At 47.2% G+C, this 27,075-nt stretch overlaps 1 protein-coding gene across 1 annotated transcript in view; it reads left to right on the forward strand.

The window, feature by feature from the left end:
* The window catches only part of LOC108803560 (structural maintenance of chromosomes protein 6-like), a 100,347-nt gene extending 73,996 nt beyond the window's left edge, over positions 1-26,351 (forward strand). Inside the window, exons 21-25 of the mRNA XM_018575395.1 lie at positions 5,478-5,603; positions 8,230-8,335; positions 17,335-17,487; positions 22,316-22,413; positions 26,215-26,351. Of these exons, the coding sequence (XP_018430897.1) occupies positions 5,478-5,603; positions 8,230-8,335; positions 17,335-17,487; positions 22,316-22,413; positions 26,215-26,329 (598 nt within the window). The 3' untranslated portion in view covers positions 26,330-26,351. The remainder of the gene's footprint in view (positions 1-5,477; positions 5,604-8,229; positions 8,336-17,334; positions 17,488-22,315; positions 22,414-26,214) is intronic.
* Positions 26,352-27,075: the final 724 nt, after the last annotated feature.

Here is a 27,075-nt window from a genome sequence, read left to right on the forward strand (position 1 = left end):
CCCCCCCCCCAAAAAAAAAAAGAGGCCATACACACTCAGGTTTGTATTATTCATCTTTATTTATAAAAGTATTACACAATCATCCAAACACGTCATACACCTAAAGGGGAGGAGCCAAGTCACGGAGTGTGAGATGTGTCCCCCTAGAGCAGTGGTTCTCAACCTTTCTAGGGCCGGGACCCCTTTGCCAAGTTGTGGTGACACAAGCCCCCCCCCCCCCCCCCCCCCGGAATTTTTTTTTTTTCCCCAATCATCTTCCAGGACAGTGACCGGAGAGATGATTGGCTCCTCCTTTTACAGGAAACAATTGAGAACAGTTTAAAAATCCCTCCTACCCCTCTCGTCCCTCAATTTAGATAGTGCTTGCTACCGTCCAGGACTGCATAACATTTGTTCTTTTTCCTGACCCGTTGGCCTGGTGCTCACGGGTCCCCCTCTGTGCAGCTCTGCTTGAGGTATTGTCTTCCCTGCGGCCTTGCTGTTATGTGGAGGGTCCCGCTTCCAGGTTCTTGTCCCCCCTTTTTTCTCAGGGGGACGACTCTTGAAGCCCTAGGTGATGATGCCCTGTCCTTTTCCTGCTGCAGACGAGAGGGTTGTGGCGCTGCTGTGCTGGCCGGTTCTTGTGGGCTTTGGAGTGCTGGTTGCTGACTGGGGGCTCCAGGCCTCGGTTTGGAGCGAGCATTGTCATTTCTGGCGGCCGGTGGTTACTTACTTCTAATGCGGTCTTCTCAAGCAAAGACCGCATTGGAAGTGCCAGCACTGCCCCATAACTGGACAGCACCGAGAAGAAGCGCCAGCGATGTTTCAAAGGAGTATGATGGCAGATAAGCGGCACTAACTCCAGGTTTAAGGTCTCGGTGAGTAGCTTTATTTTCTATGGCCTTGCCTCTGGTGCAGTGATCGGATGGATGGCTTGGGGGAAGTCAGGTTATTGTACCTTACTTTATTTAACTATTTAGCTTCTGTCTAGGACCCCTCTTTTTCTGAAAAGTTGGGACCCCAAGGTTCTGTTCCACTGACCCTCCCAGCTTCTAAGCAGGATTAACGCTGCAGCAACTGTAATACTAAGCTTCTGTTTGGTTATTCAAAGCCTTTTTGTAACTTGACTCAAAAACTATTAGCTAATGAATCTTCTAATCTTATGAAGACAGGCAGCGCATAGAAAAAGGTGGTTACAAAAAGCAGATGTTACAAAGTGAGACACACATACATACAAGCAAACAGTTTGAAAATAAAACGTACAGAAATTATGCTTAATCCTGCTTCCGGGGTTGAATAGAAAAACATGGACACACTCCCATATGTGAATGGACCGCTTGAATGTGTCGGTTTCAGATCTCCATTATTATACTATGAGGATCAAAACCAGTTTCCACCCCCTGAGATCAGCCAATCAGATGGAAGGGGCTGGAGACTGAATTTTAACACCTGGATCTTCAGGTATTATTTTTGTATTCATCATCTTGGACCCTCATAACTGTTTCCAGTTATGAACTATGGATCCGAAAGTGATGGCTCTGGTTCCAGCTATTGTTCTGCTATCCGCAGAGTCCAAACACTGGCACCCTACAGCTAACAGAAGCAGAAATACCTTAAAGAGACCCAATTATCAGAACTCTGCCATACTTAATGGTAGACCTCTGATGTTTGGTGTCACTTTGGTGCCACCGTTCTTTCCCTGAAGGTTGTACGATCATATAATGTATGGGACGGGAGTTATGAGATATGACCTTTGTTAAGCCTTCTGAACATTGAAATACACGCAAGGTGAGGTGACACTTTTCCCAGTCTGGTGACAAAACCCACCTAGAGACCATTTGTCTGTAAAGTCCTTTTGGTCGTACGTGAGGACAAGTAGGTTCTCTGTCTGCAGTCCTTTTTTTAACGTACGTTCCTTCCCTTGTCTCTTCACAGTTGGATGTCATTCGGGCTATGCATGTCTATCTTTCTGCTACTGAGTCGTTCCATAGTCAGACTCCCCTTTTTTCTTCTTACCGACGGTACTAGGGAAAGCAAGGTGGCTTTGGTGGCCTCCATTTCACGTTGGATTAGGCAGGTTGTTGTTTGGGCCTAGGCTCTTGGGGGCCATTCTTCACACTTTCTGATTACAGCCCGCTCTACTAGGGCTGTTAGCACATCCTGGGCTTTTCATCATCAGGCTTCTGTTCAAGTTCATAAGGCGGCCACCTGGTCGTTGATGCACACCTTTACCCGTTTTGTTAAGGTTGATGTTGTTGCCTCTGCTGCTGGGAGGAGCCGCAGCGCCAGCAAATGTCCGGATTTTCCCGTGACATCTGATGAAGTCTATGAGGGGTCCGGTACCACCTCGTTAGGATTTTGTATCCCAGTTCCTGGTATCGCAGATGGATGACTTCAGGGAGTGTCGTAACAGCTGGGCACCTACCTCCTGTGAGAACTGAATCCCCAGCTCCCCCTCCCAGCGTTCAAGGAATCAGAGTGGGGTCTCCAGATCTGCAGATAGTACCAGCTGGTAGCATAGAGACAGTGTTTTAGCAATGGGTCCCTTGTCGGAGCAGGTTTGCTCAAAAAGTGAGAGCTGTTCCGTGTAGGAGGTAGGTGGAGGAAGTGAGGAGAGAAAGTGTGACAGTTGGTGCAGGCGCCATGTGTCCAGACTTTCAAAATCGGGGTCTGTAGGGGAGTCTCTACAAATCTGCCAGTTAGGGCCATGGAGGAAGTGAAGCGCTCAAAATTTTCCCCCCGCCATAAGGCGGCGAAACGGGCCGTCCTCCAGTCCAGGGGGGAAATCCGGAGCCCCCAAGATCGGCCGCAGAGGAGACGGATCAGGGGATAGTTGTTTGCGCACGAAGGCCCAGCGGGCCGCCCTCCAAGTGGGGCCTATAGTCGGGTGTGTCCTAAGTGTTTGGGGTAGGCGTCCCTCGTACCACGGTAGACCTGGCAGGGAGATCTTGGTTACGGATTGTTCCACCTGTATCCAGGGCTTGGTGGCGCTGTGACAGCACCAATCAATGACCCTAGCCAAGTGTGAGGCTATGTAGTATAAATGGAAGGCGGGAAGGGTTAGCCCCCCCTTGGCTTTGGGGCGTCTCAGAGTCGCCAGTTTGATTCGTGGGGCCTTGCCGGCCCATATAAAGTTGGTCACCACTGCCTGCAACGAGCGGAGAAAGGAGCGTGGAACCATAATCAGGAGGGCTTGGAATGGATATAGGAAACGTGGGAGGATATTTTGTTTGATGATATTACAGCGACCTGTCCAGGAAAATGTAGAGCGAGCCCATCCTTGAATGTCTGTCTTGACCTTTTGTAATAGTGGGGGAAAATTGAGGTTGTAAGTGTCCGCAGCTTTATCCCCAGATTGGAGTGCTGTGGAGGACCACTGATAAGGAAAGTTCTGTTGTAGGCGCGTTAGTAATTGGGGGGGAATAGTCAAGTTTAGAGCCTCCGACTTCTGGGTGTTAATGTGGTAGTTCGATAGCTCGCCGTATCGCTGTAGGGCCTGGAGTAGACTAGGTATGGTTGTGTCCGGTGTCGAAATGAAAAACAGGAGGTCATCCGCATATGCCGCTATTTTATGTGCCTGGCCCCCCCACCTCAATACCATGGATATCAGGGTGAGCTCTAATGGTGCGGAGCAGGGTTCAAGGGTCAGGATAAAAATGAGGGGTGAGAGCGGGCAGCCCTGTCTGGTGCCATTAGATATGGTGAACGCTGATGAGAGTGTCCCGTTAACGCAGACCCTGGCTGTCGGGTGGGAATATAATTCCAGTATCCCCGCTAGCATGCTCTGACCCAGCCCGATGTGTTCCAGCGTGAGACGTAGAAAAGACCAGTCGACCCTGTCGAATGCCTTCTCGGCGTCCGTGGACAGAATAAGGCACGGGATGGACTTCGACATGGCCGAGTGAATGATGTTGAGGGCGCGGGTGGTGTTGTCACGGGCCTCTCTGGATGGGACGAATCCCGCCTGGTCTGGGTGAATTAGAGCTGGGATGTGGGGGAGTAATCTCATGGATAGGACCTTCGCCAGCAACTTAGTATCCACATTCAGCAGGGATATCGGGCGGTAGCTGGGGCATAGCGTTGGGTCCTTGTCAGGTTTGGGAATAACTACCACGTGGGCCGATAAGGCATCCCTAGGGAGGGGGTTGCCCTCTCGCACTGAATTCCATGCAGCAAGCATAGGGGTAGACAGCAAGGCGGGGAACGTTTTGTAATACTGGAGGGTAAATCCCTCTGGGCCCGGATCGGTATGTATTTCAGTAATGCCCGGAATTCCTGAGGGACGTCCGTCGGCTGCTCACACAGTGGGTACGGATCAGTGTCTGCTGAGTCCGAATCGTAATGACGAGGTGAGTGAAGTCTGGACGGGGTCCCGCGGGGTGCTGGGAAGAGAGAGCGTCTCCGGCCTCGTGGTGTGCGTGGGAGGTGAGGGTCAGGCTCCATGTTGGAGGGAACGCAGCCTCGGGTCCTTTACCTCGTAGAGGCGAAATATTGCTGTAAAGACGGGGTCCCGGACTGGGATGATGAAGCACCCTCCTTCCTGCGTTTAGAGGTCATTTGGTGGGATCCAACTGGGTGGTATAAATCGTCCGTTATATTGTAAAAGTAGAGGAAGCCACGGAGCTCGTGTAGCACACGTCTTACTCCGCCATGAGCAGGACACGCCCCCCCCCCTTTTGTTAAATGAAGTAATGAAAAAATGGCAGTGTCCTTCAATGAACAGATGAGAAAATATGATTTTTTTACTCACTATAAAAAATGTTTTCTCTGCATTAATTGAAAAACACAGCCCCCTTCCCTCCGTAAGTTTTCTGTGTGTCTTCTCTATTGCTTAAGGATTAACTGAGCTGCTTCTAGCCAGTGGGGGTTTGGGCCACCAGCATGGGGCTGCCCTCATGGTTGTGCTTTCAAGTTTTTGTGCCAAGCGACCTTCTCCTGCAGGTGGCAATATAACCCCTCTGTTAAATGCAGTATTGAAGAAATGGCTGTGTCCTTCAATGAACGGAGAGATGAGAATTTTACGGTGAGTACCAAAACTCTTATTTTTGTTATAACAGGACAACCCAAAATGTAAGTACATTTTGCACATTAATAAATGAATCTGTGGCTGAGACCATACATTTTTTTTCTTAGTTTGTTTGCTTTGGAGTTGACATTTTAATGTAATGCGAGTCTAGGGTTGCCACCTTTTCTTCAAGCGAAACCCGAACACTCTAGCGACACACAAACATTTTTTTGGGAGAATGAGTCGTGGCTTATTCATATGTTAATAGAGTCACCCATTGTTATGTAAATATCACAGTTGAGAGTAGGGGGTCAGTAGCCCCTATCCTAATTTTGGCTTCCCCTGTCTGCCTGACATCTTGTGTCTGGGTTTCTGCTACCAATGAAACCCGAACACAGCATTCAAAACCCGGACTGTCCGGGTGAATCCTGGACAGGTGGCAACCCTATGCGAGTCACGTACTGATTTTTTGCCATTGTTTTTCTTATTTCAGAAAATACCTTGCTTCAAAAGAGAAATATCAGGAAATGCGTATTAAAGTAAAGTATCTCAAGAAGTTTGTTAAACTGTTGGAGGACATAATGACACAGAGATATAAGATGTACCAGAAATTCCTCAGGTAGACCTACCTTCTCACCTCTTATTTTGCCTTTATTTCTGCTGTATTTTTTATGCAATTTGTTTGCACCAGTATCTTTTCTTATAGAAAAAAAAAAGCATGGCCTTCCTTAGGTGTTGACTGGAAACTAACTATTGGCTGCAGTGTTGAAGTCCGATTCTGTCATACATGCAGCATTGCTTTTTTAGGTCAACGACTTGAAGTGGAACTCTTAGTTTAGACAGTAAATATAAGGCAACAATTGTGAAAATATTTTATTTTTATATTGACTGCGCATGGTTCATATAGGTAATGAGTAAGGATGCACGGAAATTAAAATTCTAAACTGAAAATGACTTTTTGTTTCCCCCGCCTATTATTTTTTTTTTTTTTACTAATTGTATGTATTAAATTAGACCATTTAATTAGCTTTATTGATTTAAAATAACTGGAATTGAAAAGCTCCAAGTCAATATAATAAAATAACCAAACTTTTATTTACAATAACGCCCCAAAATTGGACAAAAAATACAATTATATATTAATATATAAAACGTATTATTGCGTAACAGCAACTCCAGTAATAAACTCAAACAGCAGTTCTAGGCTTAAATTTGTTTCAGTGTAAAAGGGCAAAACACCATTCTGTTTATTCCACTTTAAAGGGACATGCATTCCTTCAAAACACCAGTTGAAACAATTGTCTCATTCAGTAGTTTAATAACTGAATGAGACAGCTGTCTCCTTTTAAAAATAAATCCTTTATTTTTAGCTAATACTTACCAGCCACTGGGTCCACCCTCGTGTTTGTCACATTTCTTGTAAATTGGAATCCCAAAAGTGTGCACAAGCACCATCAGAGAGTAGTAATCTTGTATCGGGGGTGTGCTGCCTTTTTGCATTCTTTGGAATGCGACTAAGATGTAGGGGAAGGAACCAGTGGCTGGTAAGTATAAGCTAAAAAGTGGTTTTATTTAATTTTGTTTTAAAAATGAGACAGTTCTAATTACACACTGGAAGCCGAACTAGCGTTCCCTTGGTCATTGATGCTGTATTTCCTGAAAAACCCAATAAATTGTTTAAAAAAAAAAAAAAAAGAGACAGTTGTCTCATTTAGTTATAAACTATTTTAAGAAAAAATTATAGTGCAAAATAGTTATAAAAGAACTGAATTCAACTTTAAAGTGTAAACAACACATGTAGCCTGAAGTAACATGGCTACACAATTTTAATGCAAATAATTAGCAAACTGGACTGCTTTCTACTTTAGTAAAAGTGTAATTTCTTTTCAAGAACAAAAGTTGTTCAACTTTCTGCGAAGAGAGACGGTTCCTCTTATCAAGAACGTGGGAACAGTTTCTCACTCTCTGTGCTGGCGCATGGGGCAGATAAATGCCCGTGTGCCATCAGTGCAAAGAAAGGAAAGTGTTCCCTGTTCATGCGCCAGTAGTCAAGGAGATTGCCACTTCTGGCAATAGGTGTTTGGATAGATAAATCTCCTGCTGTTGTGTAGCTGCACTTGCTGTGGCACTGCTGTGGATTGGGGTGCTTCTGATATCGCTGCTGCAGTGTGTGACCCAACAAACTTTTGGGCATGAAGCATCCACTGCGCTGTTAAACTAAGCAGGCTAGTTGGGCTTACATCTGAGCTCCACACTAAATTTACCCCACCCCTTCCTGTTTAATATTTTTTGCGTAACCTGTCAGTCGCTGGATACAGTGTACACGCTGTATCCAGCTTTTGACATGTTCTGCTATTAGCGTAGCAGGAAAGCTGTGCTCTCGGGGGCTGTGCAGGATCTGTGGTGGGCTCTGCAGGGTCTCAGGGGGGCTTTGCAGGATCTGTAATGAGCTCTGCCCACCATAGACCCCGCAGAGCCCACCAAAGGTCCTGCAAAGCCCCCCTGAGACCCGGCAAAGCCCCCCACACATCCTGCAGAGACCCTGCAGTATCTCAGGGGGGCTGTGTAGGATCTGTGGTGGGCTTTGCAGGCTCCAGAGCCCCTTACGGATCCTGCAAAGCCCCCCACAGATCCTGCAGTATCTCAGGGGGGCTATGCAGGCTGCAGAGCCCCCTACGGATCCTGCAAAGCCCACCACAGATCCTGCAAACCCCCCCTGAGACCCGGAAAAGCCCCCCACAGATCCTGCAGAGACCCTGCAGTCTGCCGTATCTCAGGGGGGCTGTGCAGGATCTGTGGTGGGCTTTGCAGGCTCCAGAGCCCCTTACGGATCCTGCAAAGCCCCCCACAGATCCTGCAGAGAGCCCCTGCAGTCTGCAGGATTTCAGGTGGGCTGTGTAGGATCTGTGGTGGGCTTTGCAGGCTGCAGAGCCCCCTACGGATCCTGCAAAGCCCGCCACATCCTGCAGAGAGTTGTAGGCAAAGAAAGATGTGCATGTGACCAGAATCAACATGCACAGCTCTTTCTAAGTGACAGGAAGTGTGACTGGAGAGAAGAGACACGGGAGTGAGCACAGCAGACTTTCTAAAGAGATTAAAATAGTAAGACTTTATTGTAAAACATAAATAAATGTGGCTTTGGAGAATGTCCATTGTGTCGATGTGTATAAGGAGATAAAGCAAGGGTTTTATGTTGCTTTAATTCCAATGCAATGCACTTATTTTCTCATTGTGTCTTTCTCCAGGTATCTCAGTTTGCGATGCAAGTTTTACTTTGACTCCTTACTCTCTCAGCGATCCTACTCTGGGAAAATCTCATTCGACCACAAGAATGAGACACTCTCTATTACCGTAAGTGTGTCATGAGATGGCTGCATCAGAACATTCCATACTAGTCCTAAAACTATATTATTGGCTTGGATCATTCTTGTAGACAGTGACTTTTATTCAGTAATCACACAAAGAACATAGTGGCGCTGTGGTGGAAAGCATTGATACATGAACAGAGCTCACTTTCATTGAGCAAATTCCTGTTTTCTTACTTGTATAGTATGGGACATAGGCTCCCTTAATCAGAGATCCCGGTTATATTCAGCCAATTTCAGGTTATTTGGACACTGGCAAACCTAATTGTTGATCAACCCAAATAACCCCAACCCTCAATCGAAGTAATCCTTGTTTCTTTGCTAGTGTCATTTGGTGAAGGACAATATCTCTCTCTCTCTACTAGGAGATGGTTTCTGTCTAAATCTTCTTCAACTTATCTAAAGAGGATTCTTACCTCAACCTAGCTGTATCTAAGCCACTGAGGCTGTGATTTTGCTCCCTTCCCCCAGACCTGAGGATCTCCTTGCATTGCCATTTGTGCTGCAACACATTTGGAAGTGGATTAGTCCCAATCCAGTAGGCAAATCCCTGTCCCTCTTTAGGCTGTGGCAGCCTTTTGCAAGGGGCACACACTTCTGTTCTGCCACTGGGCCCTGGGTTTAGTTCAATCTGAATTTATTAAAGATTTGCAAATGTGGTACAAAAAGGCAAACAGACAATTCCACCTTGACAAAAAAAAACAAAACAAAATACAAAACAGGAAGAAAAAAAAAACACAATACACAATACAAATAATAACAGGGGCAAGATAAGGGCCTACAGGCCCTTGGGCCCAAGGGCATCGTCAGCAAGACAGGTATCAGACTATAATCAAAGTCATAACATCTACATCAGTGGTGGCCCCCTTAGCACAGCGCATAGTGAAAATCCTGTATGGCGGTATACACCGAGGAACGTTCGTAGCGTCTCCACCCATCACAGCTGAACATGAGGCCTGGAGACAGGTTAGGATGCAAACCGCATAAGTGAGTATAGCGTGCTTCTCGGGCAGCCTTGCACAGCAGGTGGTCAACCAACATCTTGTGTATAGCATTGGAAAGGGGGAGGGGGTAAGTGAGAACAGTTCTTAGAGGAAGAAGAAGGAAGGGAGAAGGTAAGCACAGGTGGGCAGAGCAAAGAAAGAGTCAGGAAAGGGGATGGTGATCTCCCACCTCCTGCCAGGCAATCAAACAGCTTCTTCAGAGGGAGTATATTAAGGCGAGAGGGCAGCTAGGAATCCATCAGAGTTCCTGAAAACAATCCAGGCGGACCACGTGTGGACATATTTGTCCCCCTCAGCACGTTCCTCTGCCAGAAGGCTCTCTAGGTCAGCAATGCGGTCCATTTCTACAACCCATTCCGCAAGGGTGGGTACCACCGGTGTGCGCCAGTCCCATGGGATAACAGTCCTGGCTGCTGTAAGAAAGTGTCGCAGAAGACCCTTCCTCGCCCGCTTGAGTGGGCCAGGGATCATGGACAATAGCAGAATTTTGGGGTCGTTTGCAGTTACTGTTCCCGTCACTCTGAGGTATATCCTCAACACCTCCTGCCAGAATCCTTGGAGCATAGGGCAGCTCCACCATATATGGGTCATATTTCCTGGGGAGGTACCGCATCTCCAACAAGAATCCGACACCGTGGAGTAATACTGATGTAGGACAGAAGTGCATCGGTACCATCTAGTGAGTATTTTAAAGTTCTTCTCGTGGGCCTTACTAGCTACGGAGAGAGAATGTGTAAGGGCAAATGACTTCTCCCAGTCATCAGTTGTACAGGTGAGATCCAGTTCACGTTCCCAAGTTGAGGTGTAGGTAGGCAGAGTAGGGGATGTCAAATGGGAGAGGAGGGAGTAGATAAGGGAGACTACGTGGGACGGTGGTGTTGAGGCCAGTAGGAGGGAGTCAAACTCTGTCGGCTCCCCATCGAGACCTTCCGGTCCAAGAAGTGGGGAAACAAAAGAGCGAAATTGTCCTTCCGACAACCATTCCCCAGGGCCTGGGTCAGGGCGGGCCACCCCTGCCAGAGGCTGGGCCTGTAATGCTGAGAGCACTCTGCGATGGGAAGCCTTTGTCCATCTGCTGAAGGAAGATCCAGTTAGGGCCGGGGGGAAAGCCGGGATCCCAAATAAAGGGGTCATCGAGCCAATGTAGGCCAACATGGAGTGTTTAGAGACATATCGGTCCCACAGCTTCAAAAGTGAGATCGGCCGATAGTTTGTACATCGGGAATGGTCCTTACCGGGCTTAGGAATCAACGAAATATGTGCCTCTAGCGACTGAGGAGGGAAGGAGTTTCCACGCACGATTGAGTTAAACACCAGTAGGAGGAAGGGAGTCAGCTGATCCCGGAAGGAATTGTAAAATGATAATCGGCTAACTAATCGATTTTGAAAATAATCGTTAGCTGCAGCTCTAGGTGAGTCTCTAAAGTCGATAGGTCCTGGAACGCCTCTCGGATACGTCGAGACCGTTCCCTCTTCAGTCTAGCACCCTGTTGAATGAAAAGCCCACGCAGTACCGCCTTCAATGCTTCCCACTGGAGTGGCAGCGGGGTAGCGTCGGATGCATGGGTCTCAAGAAAATGAGTGAGCCCGTCCAAGACAGCCGATGAACAGTGCGGGTCAGCTAGCAGGGAGTCGTTCAATCGCCAGGTCCATGCCCTAGTCTGGGCCTGAGGGATCCGTAGTGTGAGCGTTACCGCCGCATGATCAGACCATATCATGGGGCCATTGTCACAGTCAGGGTTCCAGTCGAGCACATGATGGGAGGTGAAAAAGTAATCCAATCTGCCGTAGGAGTGGTGTGGCGTAGAAAAATGTGTATAGTTACGGGACTGAGGGTGAAGCACCCTCCAGGCATCAATCAAGCGCAGGCTGGCCAAGCGAAGTTTAACTCTGCGTAATTTGGGAAAGGACACAGCAGAGCGTCCAGTGGACGAGTATAGGCCGGGATCCAGAGTAAGATTAAAATCCCAACCCACCAATAGTGTACCCTCAGCGTAATCCTCCAGAATCCGTAAATACTCAAGAGAGGCAGCCGTTTAGCCTGTATTGGCAAGGTAGAAATTGGCAAGAGTGAGGATACTACCCCAGAGTGATATTTTCAGCAGAAGGTATCTGCCAAAGGGATCTGCACGGTGGTCCAACACCGTTGCGGGAAGAAACTTGTGGAGAGCAATGGAAACCCCCCTCGATTTGTGGATATCGTTGGCACTATGGTACCACTCGGTGAAATACCTATTGGCACAGGAGGGAACATGGTTAGTTTGAAAGTGGGTTTCCTGGAGCATGACAATGTTCACCTTGTTTTATGCATATGGTACATAATTTGACCTCTTTTGGAAGGAATGTTAAGGCCTCTGGCATTATATGTGCAGAGCCGCAGCTCAGCGGGCGGAGGAGCCGGCCGTACCATGGCAGAGGGTAGGAGGGGTAAGTCGAGAGGAAGAGAGATGAAAGGCCAACAGCTAGAAGGGGTAGAATCAGAGAAGCAGAGGGGAAAAGAGCAGTAGAGGAAAGGCAGGTGAGAGAGCAAGGAAGGGAGAGGGAATATGTACACCTGGAACAGGTGGTTAGGGAGGGGGAGACAAAAACTGAAAAGGGCAGATAAAACCCGCTACGTAACGTTAAAGAGTCTAGCAAAGCTAGAACACACTATCTCCTATAGGAGATGTGTCACCTATGTGGGGGAGGTGACTGAACAAGGAGGAGCGGAGATGCTTACCAGGGCTCACATGGAAAATAAAATCATTCAACAACAATAGTTATCCCCATAACCTGAGTGAGCTAAATAAAATGGTATCACTCCAAAAAAAGGCACTTCCCAAAGTACTCCCCCAGGTGAATAGAGGCCTCACCCCAAAATAGTTAATTATCTATACATTTACAACCTACAGGTGAAACTCGAATAATTAGAATATCGTGCAAAGTTCATTTATTTCACTAATGCAACGTAAAAGGTGAAACTAATATATGAGATAGACTCATTACATGCAAAGCAAGAGAGTTCAAGCCGTGATTTGTCATAATTGTGATGATTATGACTTACAGCTCATGAAAACCCCAAGAACCCCAAATCCACAACCTCAAACAAGTAGATTATTACATGCAATCAATAAAACAAGGATTGTACATAGAACCATATCGGACCTCTGAAAAGTACAAGCATGCATATGTACTCAGTACTTGGCTTGGGCCCCTTTTGCAGCACTTACTGCAATTACTTTTGCATGATATTCTAATTATTCGAGTTTCACCTGTAAGTTGTGAAGGGTTTTTTTTGAGGGAACTCATAATTATAATTCATACAAATTTGTTGATGTTCATATAAAAGGTTCATTACATAATTATAAAGATTAAAAACAATGCTCATATATATACATGATTCTTATAACCCTAAAATTATTACTTCTTTTCACATTTCATAAATATTTTCTATATAATTCATATTCCACTATGCATATTGATAATTCCTTGATTTTCGTATGCAGTGTTGTATTGCTTTGTTAGTCCCCTACGCGTTACGCTCGTAGGCTTCTTCAGGGGGATCGGTATAAATCTAGGGGTCAAGTATCATGGAGAAACCTAACACCAGGGGGACAGGAGCAACTCTCATTACCCCCAGAAAGTAACATACGGCGGAGCCACAGACACACAAAGGGAACCAGGGAAGCTCCAATATCTTTAATTCAAATCCAAAGGTCTCCTAAGTAGAGTCCAATGGTTTGTTGCCTCTCGCTCGCTTCATTCCATCCGTGTCAGTTCATGTGTGTGTTTTGTCCTTCTCCCCTAAGTAAAACGGTATTGCATGGAACAATGTAGCATCAAAAGCCTCAATGCATGTAGTAAGCAGGGTCAACTGGAGCTTACACCCCGGCGAAGGGTCAATGCCTGGTGTCTCGCTTCCTCATTTAGGGCAGGGCTCCGACAGGTTAGCAGAGATAGCAGCTTGGCAAAGCCAAACGCGGCATTCAGCCCAATACCTGAGAATAAAGAGGGGTTAGTTAGAGGCATAACAACAACATAAGGAGGCATATGAGGATATACTACATAGACATGAAGTCAGGCACAATAGAGTGAGCTAGAACCCAAAGCTAGGCGGTTAGGGTCCGTAATCAGCCCTCGTTAGATGAGGGGGCTGTAGGCAGAGACGGACCCTGGCCCCTCCGATTGGAACGGGAGCGGGCCCTCCTGCGACGCTGAGGCAGGACGTCTTGTGGCATGGGACCCTCTCCGATGAATGGTAAGTCCAGCCAGTCCGGGATGGAGATCGGGTCAGTCCCAAGAAATCCAAAAAGATCTGGAAGCTGCAATGGAGAACGGAGATGAAAGGAGTCGTGGCCCTTTCGGATCTGGAGACTGAAGGGGTGCCCCCAGCGGTATGTGGCGCCGACTTGGCGGATCACATCCAGCAATGGTCGTACCAATCTACGCATGGCCAAAGTCAGGCGAGATAGGTCCGGAAGAAGCTGTATGGAGGCCCCATCGAAATCAACCGGGCCCGTTCGCCACGCTGCACGGAGGATCTCCTCTTTGATGGCAAAAAAGTGTACTCGACACAGGACATCCCTCACACGGTTGGGGTCTCCCAGGTTAGCTCCCGCGACCCGGTGTACCCTGTCCAGCTCAATGGCATCTGTGGGTGGTTTCCCCAGAGCCAAGTTAAGTATAGCGGTCACTGTGGCATGTAGTCAGGGCCCTGGGTAGCTTCCGGTATCCCACGCAGGCGGATGTTATTGTGCCTGCTCCGGTTTTCGCTGTCTTCCATTCGCAGGTGTAACTGCTGGAGGTGGGAGCGGTGGGTGGCATGGGCATTTTCTAGGGTCACCAGCCTGGACTCCTGTGCCGAGACTGAGGCTGACAAAATTGATAGATGGGAGTCAGTGGCTGTTATCCTCTGGTCGAGCTCTCTCTCCTCCCCCCGCAGAGCCCCCTCCAATCTAGTGGCCCAGGAGTCAAAGTCCGCCCGAAAGGCGGTGAGAAGGTCATGTACCTCTGTGGCTGCAGATTCTGTGCCTGTAGCTGCAGGCCGGTCTGTGTCATGGGATACTGCCGGCATCGATGGATCCGTGGCGATCTCGGCAGAACTCGGGGCTTCAGAGGAGTGGGGAGGCTGCAGGGCATCCAGTGTCTTCTGCCCCGTGGAGCGGACCGACGAGCGGAGGCCCTGGGCTGGCGTCTGAGGCTGCGGGGGGTCCGTCCCGGCCTTCTTCGCCGGAACGATTTTCGGCGCCATCTTGGGCCTACAGGTGCAGCGCTATCTAGAGGACCTGTGCGGGAGTGCCGCGTGAAATAGGAGGCAATGTCCCGGGTGATGGAGGAAGCAGGGGAACCGGGTGAGTCCCGACCGTCGGGCATAGGGGGAGAGAGCAGCCTAAAAGGCTAAAAAGTCACTAAATAAGAGCCCCGGTGCAGCAGAGCTCCTGTCTGCACATCTTCACACCACCATGGCCGGTCACGCACCCCTGGGCCCTGGGTTTAAGTGCAGGCTTTCACCAGGTTAACCAGCGACCTTTAGTCATAATGCACAAGTTCGTTGCACACTAGGGCCTGCAAGTACCAGCATGACATGTGCATACTGTGAATTATATGCTTGGGCAGTACACGTCCCAGCATGCCCTGTATGTACTGCATAGTATACACTAGAGGACTACAAGTCCCAGCATGCTCTGTAAATACTGTGTATTTTACACTAAAGGACTACATGTCCCAGCATGACCTGCATGCACTGCAGATTGAGTACATTCCCTCTTCATGCTCGGTTTTCAGGGTCTGACTTGGGGGTCCCGCATAGGATAGCCTTGACCTGCAATATTGGTCGGTGGAGCCCGCCTATGTGGTTTCAGTTTCTCCTGACAGGGATGCTGAGCTCTGCTGCTTGGGCAGTGACAACAAGTTTCCATCCACTGGTGATGGAATGTTCTTTACCTTTTATGTCTGTGTTTCTATTATGAGGATCCTGTGGATGCTCTGTCAGATCTTCAGGTTCCTTTGGTGCACACGGATCATACCACTTGTTTACAGTGTCTTATTACACTCCCTCATAGGGAATGGTAGTGTCCGTCGTTGGCTTGTCACAATTGCATTTTGTTTCGCTACCTTTTTGGGCCCACTTACGCAGCAGGCATCTCCCCCAGTTGGGTTCCCATCTGTGTCGCGCCTGTTATGGATGAGGAATCTCCCTCCTTCAAGGAACCGATGGACAGAGGAGTGGACTCCAGATTTGGATCCATGTATATCATCACTCTTGGTGGAAGTACCTTCTTGAACAAGCCTAGCCGGGTGGGGAGCCTCGGCGTAAGCGGGGTCCTTTCTTACCCACTCATGAGCGTCTTGACATCTCCAAGATGCAACGGGTAAGGGCCATGACATTCTTATGCAGTCTACTGGTGGTGCTATTCTGTGCAGCAGAAGCCTGTATGTAGGTACACGGTGATATGTTGTTTATGCTGCTGCAGTAGCTTACATAGCATAATGTGATGTCTTTATGTGTTTATACTGCGACACTTGTCACATGCTTGACATTGTGTGCAGTGATGCAGTAGATTTGGTGTCATGGGTTATTTATGTTGCAAGCGTTATACAGGATATGATAATGTAGTGATACCAGTAGCGGAACTCCCGGTGGCCAGGGCCCAGCCGCACCGGTCCGGCAGTGGAGAAGGAGGAGGCCGGGGCCTTTGCTGCCGGACTGGCTCTGCTGGGCCTCAGCCTCCTCCGCTGCTGGGCCCTGGCCTTCTCTACCTCTGGACCTGCAATGCTTGGCCCTGGGCCTCCTCCACCGCCAGACTGGCCCAACAGTGTCGGTCTGGTGGTGGAGGAGGGCAGGGCCCAGCAGTGCCGGTCCAGTGGTGGAGGAGGCCAGAGCTCAGCAGCGGGTGGCATGGGGCGGACAGGTTAGAAGTGCTGCGTGTGCATGGAAAGGGACCCCGACCAGCCCACCTGAGACCCTGCAGAGCCAACCATATGGAGTCTCAGGTGTTCTGTGCAGGATCTATAGTGGGCTCTGCAGGGTCACGCTCAGGTGGGATGTGCTGGCTCTCTGGTGGGCTGTGTGGGGTGTGTGGTGGGCTCTGCAAGGTCACTCTTAGGTGGGCTGTGTGGGGTCTCTGGGATGTGCATGATCTTAGGTGGGCTCTGCAGGATGTCAGGTGGGCTGTGCGTGGTCTCAGGTCAGCTCTGTGGTGTCTCAGGTGGGTCCTGTGCATTTCTGAGTCCTGTGCGTTTCTGGGTCCAGGGTCTAGTGCATTTCTGGTTCCAGGGCCCAGTGAGTTTCTGGGTCCAGGGTCCAGTGCGTTTCTGGGTCTAGTGCGTTTCTGGGTCCAGTGCGATTCTGGGTCCAGTGCGTGTCTGGGTCCAGTGTGTTTCTGGGTCCGGGGTCCAGGCCGTTTCTGGGTCTGGTGCGTTTCTGGGTCCAGTGCGTTTCTGGGTCCAGGGTCTAGTGCATTTTTAGGTCCAGAGCGTTTCTGGGTCTAGACGTTTCTGGGTCCAGGGTCTAGTGCGTTTCTGGGTCCAGGTAATTTCTGGGTCTAGTGCGTTTCTGGGTCCAGGGCGTTTCTGGATCTAGTGCGTTTTTGGGTCCAGGGCGTTCCAGGGTCCAGTGCGTTTCTGGGTCCTGGGTTCAATTCGTATACTGTTCTTTATTGCTGGGATATGTAGTACCTCTACAGCCAGTGCTATTCTGCATTAGAATGTAAGCTCCTCTGTACAGAGACTGATCAACCCCCCTCAAGGGAGCGAGAAGGGGGGACCAAGATAAAATCTTGCACCAGGGCCCTTTGTTCCTTAGGTCCACTACTAAGTGATCCAGTAATAGAGGCTTCAGTTGATGTGTACACTACAGTACAGGCCCCAAACACAATATCTTGTGCAGTCACTCCAATTTAGGTGTCACTCCTGGCATTTAGGTCTATGGGAATGCCTGTGCAGTATATGTATAAGCCCAGACTGTAATGCATTATTATTAAGTGTCTTTTCTCCCTTGTAGGTCCAGCCCGGAGAAGGAAATAAAGCTTCAATAACCGATATGAGGTCTCTCTCTGAAGGGGAACGATCTTTCTCATCTGTTTGTTTTTTGCTTTCTCTCTGGTCGATTGCTGAGTCCCCTTTCCAGTGTCTGGATGAATTTGATGCACACATGGTAATGTTCATCTGTTTTATTTATATATATTTTTTGTTTTAGTGGTTGAAAAACATACCATTTCATCTGACAGAAATCCACTGTGCTCCTAACGTCCTGTTTGGACTGAAAACACAGTGCCTTTGCTGTACTGAAATCCCAACCTGTGTTGTCAGCTCTGCTGCTGGACTACAGAACAGTGACTATCCCCACCCCTCTCTGTTGCTCTCCACATACAAACAATGATTTATTACCCAGGAAAACAATGCTGCTGCCTTGGCTCCCAAGATCCTGCCCAAACACTCTGTGGAGAAAAAGGGTTTTTGGAAGATGTACTGTAGTTCTGAAGGATGGATGAGCCCATGCCTATATCAGTTTTCACTGAGCTCTCACCAGTTGCCCCTGCAAGATTTTTTTCCAGCCTGGTGATGTCACAGAGTATTAAAGAAACTTTTTCCCACTACAGCGGCAGAGTAAAAAAGTAAAGCTGGGATGGCCCAAGGGGAAAGCAGGATGTGTAGGGTTAACGTAGGGTATCCCCTGAGCGTGTACATTATATCACATAGTTTTTTTCCCTCTGAGACTCCAGTCTCAGTCCTATGCAGTAAGTTTAACAAACTCTGCCTTTTAGCTCTGCGTAACACCATCAAAGAAACCTGTACTGAGAGATATGTGTCACCTGCCATTGTAGGCCTACTTCTAAAAAATACAGTATAGGGCCAAAAGTTTGCCGACATCTTGGTGGGCCTTGATGGGGCTGTGTGGCTTCCACATACAGTGAGGGGAATTTATCAAAACTGGAGCAGAGAGAATCTGGAGCAATTGCCCATGGCAACCAGTCAGCTTCTCTCTTCAGTTTGTTCGGTTAAGGTTTGAAAATGAAAGGTGGATGCTGATTGGTTGCCATGGGCAACTGCTCCATATTTTGTCTGCTCCAGTTTTGACAAATTTCCCTCAGTATATTTACTGCAAATACATGCAACTAACACCTCTGCTTTAATACAGTTGGGGGACTTTATCAAAGCTGGAGCAGACAGTATCTGAAACAGTTGCTCAGAGTAACCAATCAGCTTCTTTTCAGTTTGTTCAGTTAAGCATTTATAAAAAAGAGAAGCTGATTGGTTGCCATGGGCAACTACTCCAGATTCTGTCTGCTCCAGTTTAGGGTTTATGAAATGCTGGCTTCTCTTTAGATTTGTGCAGCACTGTTGCCTGACATGAAGACCTGGCTCACATCAGTCAGGGCTCTGTACAGGCTACTCACATTCCTCTATACAAAATTCTTCAAACCTCGTCTTCATATAGGTAGGTGTAATGGTCAGGTGTCCATAAAAATGTGGTCACATATTGTACTAGGTGCCTGCTGATCCTGTGACCTCAGTATTTTGAGTCGCTGACTTGGAATAAGCCTTCAGGCATCCAATTCAGACTGGAGTCAGAGAACCTAATCTCTTCACTTGTTCTGTGTCAGTGAATCACTAAATATTGACCTTATTGTATTAGGTGGACACCTCGTCATTGAGCTGTTTCAGAAGTAAAGATCAACAATTACAATTTACTTGTATGTCTTGTGGCATTGCATGGCAATGACACGGTGTACTATGGCAACTTTGGCACCCAGGACTCTCAGCCAAAGGGGCTGAGAGGGTCCAGAATGTGAACCATATTATAAGGAAGAGCCTGGCTTTAGGTGCCCATACACTTTACAACCCTCGCAAGACAAAAGTCTTGCGAGGGTTGTAAAGTAATTAAAAAAGCATACACTCTGCCCATCTTGGACAGGCAGATCGTACTTGCGATCATCGCAAGCCCGCCCCCCTGAGGGGCGGGCTTCCGATGACTGCAATGCTGAACGGGCATTGTGTGCGTGCGCACGCCGTCTCGTTCGGCAGTTGTCGTACGATTATCAGCGGGTTTTCCGCGCGTCGTCGCGTAAACACGCGTCGGGTGCGCCTACGTATGAAAACGACGAACGCGCTACACATGTTTGGTATTGCTGCGCACGCCGGAGTGAGAGCAATAATTAGGGCCAGTATTTTGGGGTATCTCTAAATTGATGACCTGTGGGGGCTTTTAAAGCGTCTTCTATGAACTTTTTGGGGTACTGCAGTTTTTCGCCGTTTCACGGACGCACTCAATTTGTAACCTGGGCATGTTGGGTAGTTTTACTCGTTGTAACCTCATCTTTTATATTTCATTTAAAAAATTGGTATTTTGTTGTGTTTTGGGGATTTAATTACATTTTTCACTAAATGTTGGGGTTTACTAAGGAGTTGCGCTAATATTGCGCAACATAAAAATTTGCAAATACCACCATTTTATTCTATTGGGTCTTGGCATTCAGAAAATATATAATGTGTGGGGGTTTTAAGTCATTTTCAGGCCTAAAATGTGGAATATAACATGGGTGCAAAAAATGAAAAAAGGCCTCAGTCATGAAAGGGTTAAGAAGTAAAAAAATTCTACTGTGTAGAGTGGACATTGTTTTGCAGACATTGCGCAGGGCTGTGCCTACAAACTCCAGATATTTTTCTCTCTTGCTTTAGTAACACCTTAATCCATCTAGGCCTTCCAGCATGTAGTTTTGTGACTTCCTACCTTACATTTACTTTGTGTACAGTATATGTTTTAGACTTTATGCATATAGATTGAGATATTATAAATGATTTATTTTTCCAAGTATATAAGATAGTAAATAGCCGCCGCCAAGCGGCCCTGGCAGCCCAGAAAGCCAAGCCCCAGGGTAAGCACCCCGCGGCATGAAGGCCGCGGGGGGCTGAGTACGATTAAGGGCCAGGTTTCGGCTTTGACTGTCTTTTTTCAGCGGCCAATAGCCTCCAACGCCTTCGTTCGCACTTTTGTGCAGGGGGTTACACTTATCGTTCCTCCTGTTCGCTCCCCGTTGCCGCCATGGGATTTGAATTTGGTGCTCTCAGTGTTGCAGGAGTCTCCCTTTGAGCCCCTGCGTGAAATTCCAATTCTGACTCTGTCTCAAAAGGTGGCCTTTTTGGTGGCGGTCACCTCGGTCCGCAGGGTTTAGGAATTGGCGGCTCTCTCTTGCTCATCCCCGTTGCTGGTCCTGCATCGAGACAAGGTGGTTCTGCGGCCTCGGCCGTCTTTTTTGCCGAAGGTGGTTTCGGCTTTCCATCTCAATGAGGACATTGTCCTGCCTTCCTTGTGTCCGCAGCCTGTCCACAGGAAGGAGAATGCGCTGCACTGTCTGGATGTGGTCCGCGCCATCCGTGTTTATCTGAGTGCTACGGCTTCGTTTCGGGAATCGGATTCCCTGTTCGTCGTCGTGGATGACCCTCGGAAGGGTCGGGCTGCCTCGTCGGCTACCATCTCTCGATGGATTCGCGACACGATCTCTCAGGCGTATGCTATTAAGGGGCGTGAGCCTCCTTTTTCTGTTACAGCCCATTCTACAAGGGCTGTTGTGGCATCTTGGGCTTTTCGTCATGGTGCCTCCGTTTCTCAGGTCTGTAAGGCCGCGACTTGGTCTTCTGTTCACACCTTTGCCAAGTTCTATAAGGTGGATGTTTTGACATCTGCGGATGCTGGTTTGGGGCGCAAAGTGTTGCAGGCGACCGTTTGAGGGGATTTTTTTATTCAGTTGGGTTTGTTGTTTCTGTTGGCCCACCCCTCTTTTTTGGTACTGCTCTGTGACGTCCCTACAGTACATGATCTCCGATCTGTTCCCTGTGTCCTTCAATGAACGGGAGAGAAAATAGGATTTTGGTACTCACCGTAAAATCCTTCTCTCCGTTCATTGAAGGACACAGGGCCCGCCCCTCTGTGTGTGGGTGTGTACTCCTAACTGCTTGTTACTAAACTGGAGACTTGTCGGCAGGTGGGGGGTTTGGCCACCGGCAGGGGCCGCCCCTAGGCTGTAATTGGTCTTTAGTTTTGTGGCTAGCGTCCTTCTCCTGCAGGTGGCGATATTACCCTACAGTACATGATCTCCGATCTGTTCCTTGTGTCCTTCAATGAACGGAGAGAAAAGGTTTTTTCTGTGAGTACCAAAATCCTATTTTTTCCACTAAATATGAATAATGTGGAAGTAAGAAGATACAAAAATGTTGTATCGTGTATCTATCTGCTCCTTTTTAATGTGTTTCACAGGGACTCTGTCGGAACTTTTAAGTGCAAACAGGAAGAAACTGTAAGACCTAAACGTAAGACTGACCAGCAGTCTTGAGGGAGCATGGAGACAGCTTCCTTTCAAGTCAGGAAGCTGGTAGGCGGGTTATGATCCGTCTCCTGGCTGCCTGATTGGCTAGGGAGCTAGTTTCACTAGCATGGCTTCCTGAACGATCGGGAAGCCGGGCAGTACCTCATGATGTTCCTCGAGAGGTTCTGAGGAAGGGGGCGTGCCCCAGAAACATGTAAACCGAGACCACACAGGGGCAGTGGACGCAGATTCTGCACATCTTTTCAGACTTCCGTGGCTAGATGATTTGACATCCCATTGTTTTCTACATGCCTTTTTACTACCGACTTCTTGTAAGTACAATACAGTTGTGTGTTTTTATCATTAAAATTCGTTTTACACTATGGAGGCGCTCCTTTTTGTTTTTTGTCTCTCAGATTGAAGGTCCTTTGACCTGTGGGAGCTGCCTCTTCAGTGTGTTTGTTACCATTTCAACTGGCCGATATTGCATGTGGAGGCGCCGATATTGTTTCCTGTCTGTTGGCTTTCTGTTTAAAGGCATAGTATTAAATCACTGTAATTTATTGAAAAAATAAATTCTCTGTAATTCCCCTCCTGTTTAGTGTAATGTTTAAAGTAGGAATGTGTGTTTAGATCTCTTATGTTATACATTATTTATTCTCTTATTATGTCTTGCAGGACATGGTGAATAGGCGGATATCTATGGATATGATACTCACTATGGCAGATTCTCAGCAATATCGCCAGTTCATTCTTCTAACGCCTCAACATATGAGGTAACAAATTACATCTGACCAAATAAACCAACATGCGAAAGCAAATTATTCAGCTGTTTTATCTTTTTAAAGGTTGACTTTTCCATACGTTCCAAATCTTCATCAATGTATTCCTGTCACAATATACAGCAACTAAATAATTTTTCAAAAAAAAACTCTACCGTATATCTTTAAAAAGCTAAAAAGCAGTTCTTGAGCTCCAGTCAATGACCTTTCCTAGCGGAGATGAAGTTATTCGTCTGCTGCTCTGTTCCAGAGTGATGAGCACATCGGGGTAAGCAGAGAGGCTAAATTGCAAAACAATACCGGCGCCTTCAAATCCAAAAAGAGCCCAGCAGTAAAAATACAGCAAACACGGTGGAGGCAGCTCCCACAGATTAGATGGAACACCAGTCTATGAGAAAAAGAACAAAAGAGAGCGCCTCCATAGTGTAAAAGTGTTATTTAATAGTTTAACACGCAGCTCTAAGGTTGTACTTACAACAGTTCGGTAGAATAAAAACCAGAGAGACGGATGACGTGATGCTCCCATCATGGTTAGTGCCTAAAGTACAAGTATTCTGACTCCGATCGTTGTGATAGCGAAATATATCCCTTGCTGAGACCTCTATGCCTGGCCTGTATAAGCAGATATACTCACTGCGGACAATCCTCGTCAGATAGCTGAACTCGTCAATACCGATTCATTCAAAAGGAGGTGTTTATTCTTTACAGCAGATGATAGGAACAGCAGTTGAACGGTGATAGTATTGTGCGGTCAGAAAATGATGCCTTTCCTCCGTACTGTGCAGATTACATGTGTGTCCTTGTTACATGTGGCTTTCCACTGTTGCCATGACACAGGAAGTACTGCACACAGGAAGCAGGAAGGGGCTACACTAGGGGGAAATACATCGTCACATGAGGAATAATTACAGAAAGCATGTTTGATACAACAAAAGGCCACTAGATGGCAGCATAGGATAAGACATGAATTTAGCTATGAGAAAATAGTTAGGCAAATCACACTATATAAATTCTAACCTATATAACAATGCTAATATTAACTGAGGCTATGCATCTCATATTCTATACACCTGTTGGGGCGGCACAACAAGCTTGTGGGGGCAGTGTTATGATCTGGGGTTCCTTCAAGTTGGTCAGGTCTAGGTTCATCAATGTTATATCCCAAAAAAATGAGGTCAGTGGTCTACCAGAATATACTGAATGACCAGGTTTTTCCATCAATGGCTTTTTTTCCTTCCCTGATGGCACATCGGGCATATTCCAAGATGATGATGCCAGGCTCAAATAGTAAGAGTGCTTCCTAGAACATACAACTTAATTGTCACACATGGATTGGCCACCACAGAGTCCATACCTTAACCCCATTGAGAATATTTGGGGTGTGCTGGAGAAGACTTTACATAGTGGTCCTACTCTCCCATCATCACTATAAGATCTTGGTGAAAAATGAATGCAAGTCCGGATAGAAATAAATGTTGAGACATTGCATAAGCTTATCAAAGCGATGCCACTGCGAATGCATTCTGTAATCAAGGCTAAATGTGGTCCAACTACATATTAGAGTGTGTGTGACTTTTTTTCGGCCACACAGTGTATATGGTGGTTATCACTCTTATTTTACAGCTCTGGGTCTTTGTCAGGGCTCCATTCTGGCTTGGCTACCAATCCACCCACATGTGTTTCCTCTGAGCAGACTGCAATGTTGCTCACTACTCCCAGGCTCCCTCTTATGGCCAAACAGGAGAGCATCATCTGAGAAAGCCAGTTGGTAGTATCCTCTCTGAGTGATGGTCATTCCACTCACTATCTAAAGGAGAACTATGGGGTAAGTGTTTTTCCCCATATTTCTCCTAAGGGTCACTGGAGGACATAAAGTAGCGTCCCCCCGTGACCCAAAGCTTAGTATACCGCGAGCTACAGCTACTCGTACTCCTTACCAAAATACCGGTATTGGTGCATCCCTACTGAATAATGCAGCCTAACTATAGGCAGATAGAAGAAAATTTGTACAGCTATTTATTGATTAAAAAATATATATATTTAAGAGGAGTAAAACCTGCCATTGTTAGAGTTTTTATTCTGCTATTGCCTATTACCTGGCTGTCATGTTCACCCTCTGGGTCCAGAACAAGTATCTACATTACGACTTGTAACTTTCCTCATCTGCCTGCTTTTTATGGGTCAGTGTCTCCCAGGACATTGAAGACAGCGGGTCTGCATAATTGCCAGTCAGTTAGCAGTTCAGAAGAGGAGCAATGACCAGGGCTAAGTGCTCTTTTTTTTTTCTAGTGGCGAAAATAACAGAAAATTTAATCATACTTACCGTCATTTTCTTTTCCTGGTTATACTCCATGGCAGCGCTGACAAATGGGTTTAGATCCAATTACCCCTAGCTGACAGGAACCAAAAGGGTTAAACAAGGCCTAACCCTCTCTATAAAAGCCCCTCCTCCTGCTGACTTTCCCAGTCTAGTAACAAGCTAAAAACTCCATAGGGTGGGAGCCCAGCGCTGCCATGGAGTATAACCAGGAAAAGAAAATGACGGTAAGTATGATTAAATTTTCTGTTTTCATGGCCATATCCATGGCAGCGCACAAATTCAAATTTGGATCCGAATCTCTGGTGACGTCACGCACAACGGAACTTCCGCGCATGCGCAGATGCCAGCTGAAGCCGCTACTGCCCATCCTGTCTCGCCCACACATCACAAACAGACAAGACCGCGGGGAGCCGGCCGAGGTGAAAAGGACATCATACAGCACAGCAGGTAAGTGAAACCACACCAGTCTTACCCTCCCTGTCTGACAGGCTGCACAGTATATGGAAAATCCGGCTTCCTCTCATGGAAACAAAGTTTGTCCTTCCCCAAGGGGACACCCTTGCACGGGGCCGAGTCTTGGAGACTTCCCAGGGGAGAGAGGCTGAACTCCACTGAGGCCAATACGAAATCAATCAGTTGGCAAATAAAGAAAAACTTCTCAGTAACATACAAACAACCCTGTCCTAGGGGGACAGGAACAAAAAAGACTGGGAAAGTCAGCAGGAGGAGCGGCTTTTATAGAGAGGGTTAGGCCTTGTTTAACCCTTTTGGTTCCTGTCAGCTAGGGGTAATTGGATCTAAACCCATTTGTCAGCGCTGCCATGGATATGGCCAGGAAAACAAAGGTATACTGATTTAAACCTTGGAGCCATATGGCTCCTAGACCGGTCCATGCAGCCTGTTTTCACCTCTGGTCCGGCAGTGGAATGTTCCTCAGTGTCCTCACATCCTATACAGTGTATAGGACGTGATGACTTAATGATCCTTAGAATGCTGAATCGGAGGGTGAGAAAGACTGGAGAAACTGGTCTAACAGCCAGCCGGCGCCGAGCTTCAGGTGAGAATATCTTCTTTATTTTCATCCCTAGACAAATGAGCACTTGAGCAACCCTTGCAGTACACGGTAGCCCCACTACAAGGGTTAAGAACATTTTTGCCTGGAGTACTTCTTTAAATTCTTACATTTAAATTGTTCACATACTTTGATAGAAATTCCTGCTTTGTAAGCTAATACATTAAAGGGAGAGAGCTAGGGGTGGGTGACATCTTGTCACTCTTCTTTCTGCTTTGCAGCTACATACAGCTACATACAGTAGTACAATAGTATGCCCAACACCTGATCATTGGTGCAGGCAGGTATATCTGTTCTTATCTGGATCTGATCTGAGAAACATATTTTTTTGGCTTTTTTGTTTAAAATATAAGCTGGAGAATACATCTAATGCTCACTGTAATGTCCTTGTGTTACTTTACAGCTCCCTCCCATCTAGCAATCGCATCCGAATTCTTCGATTGCAAGATCCTGAACGAGGACAGACCACGTTGCCTTTTGTGCCAAGAAACCAGGAAGATGAAGAAACTGAAGATTAAATTCTCCATCCTCCTGTCTGAAGACACTGCCGGAGTGAAGGGAAATTATTTCAGTCCATTTTTTTTGTTTTTCTTTTAAAGTAAACCTGTCACAAACCCAGGCAATTCAGACGGAGCATGGACTATACGAGAAGGAACAAGCAGAGGTTATCTTTACTGAGATATGAGCAGCTGAAGTTATACTGTATGTAATCTAAAACGTTTCTCGTATAGTTCAAGCTTGACCCTGCTGCCTTCTGCTGGTCAAAGCTGCCCAATAAATAAACAAACCAATGAGGAGGCTTAGGCCTTGTTCACACCAAATGCAGAGCAGATCTGCTCAGGTTTCGGCACACGCAGTGCGGTGGGTTGTGCCACGTTTTAGATGCGTTCCGGGCCGTTTTTGGTAAAATGGGCTTTCAGTGTGTTCCAGGGCGTTTGCATGCATTTTTGATGCTTTTGCATGCGTTCCAGAGCAGGAAAAATAGGGCTTGCTGCAGTTTTTTGACCTGCTCTGGAACTGCACGCTGCGATGTGAACTGGAGCAAAAAATACCATTGGAATACATTGGATGCAGTTTTGATCCGGTCTGCAACTGCTCAGCACCTGCTCCGCGCTTGGTGTGAACAAGGCCTTAGAGAGACTGGAACAAGATGAACTTTTACTGAAAAGGTTAAGGTTTTTTTATATTCAGGAACTGATAACTCTGGATCCAGCTATCGGTTACACATGCTTTTTTCAGTGTAGGTAATGGCTGATGGCTTCTT

The sequence above is a fragment of the Nanorana parkeri genome, unplaced genomic scaffold, assembly GCF_000935625.1.
Source record: "Nanorana parkeri isolate BGI_ZX_2015 unplaced genomic scaffold, ASM93562v1 scaffold53, whole genome shotgun sequence".
In the NCBI taxonomy this organism is placed as follows: Eukaryota; Metazoa; Chordata; class Amphibia; order Anura; family Dicroglossidae; genus Nanorana; species Nanorana parkeri.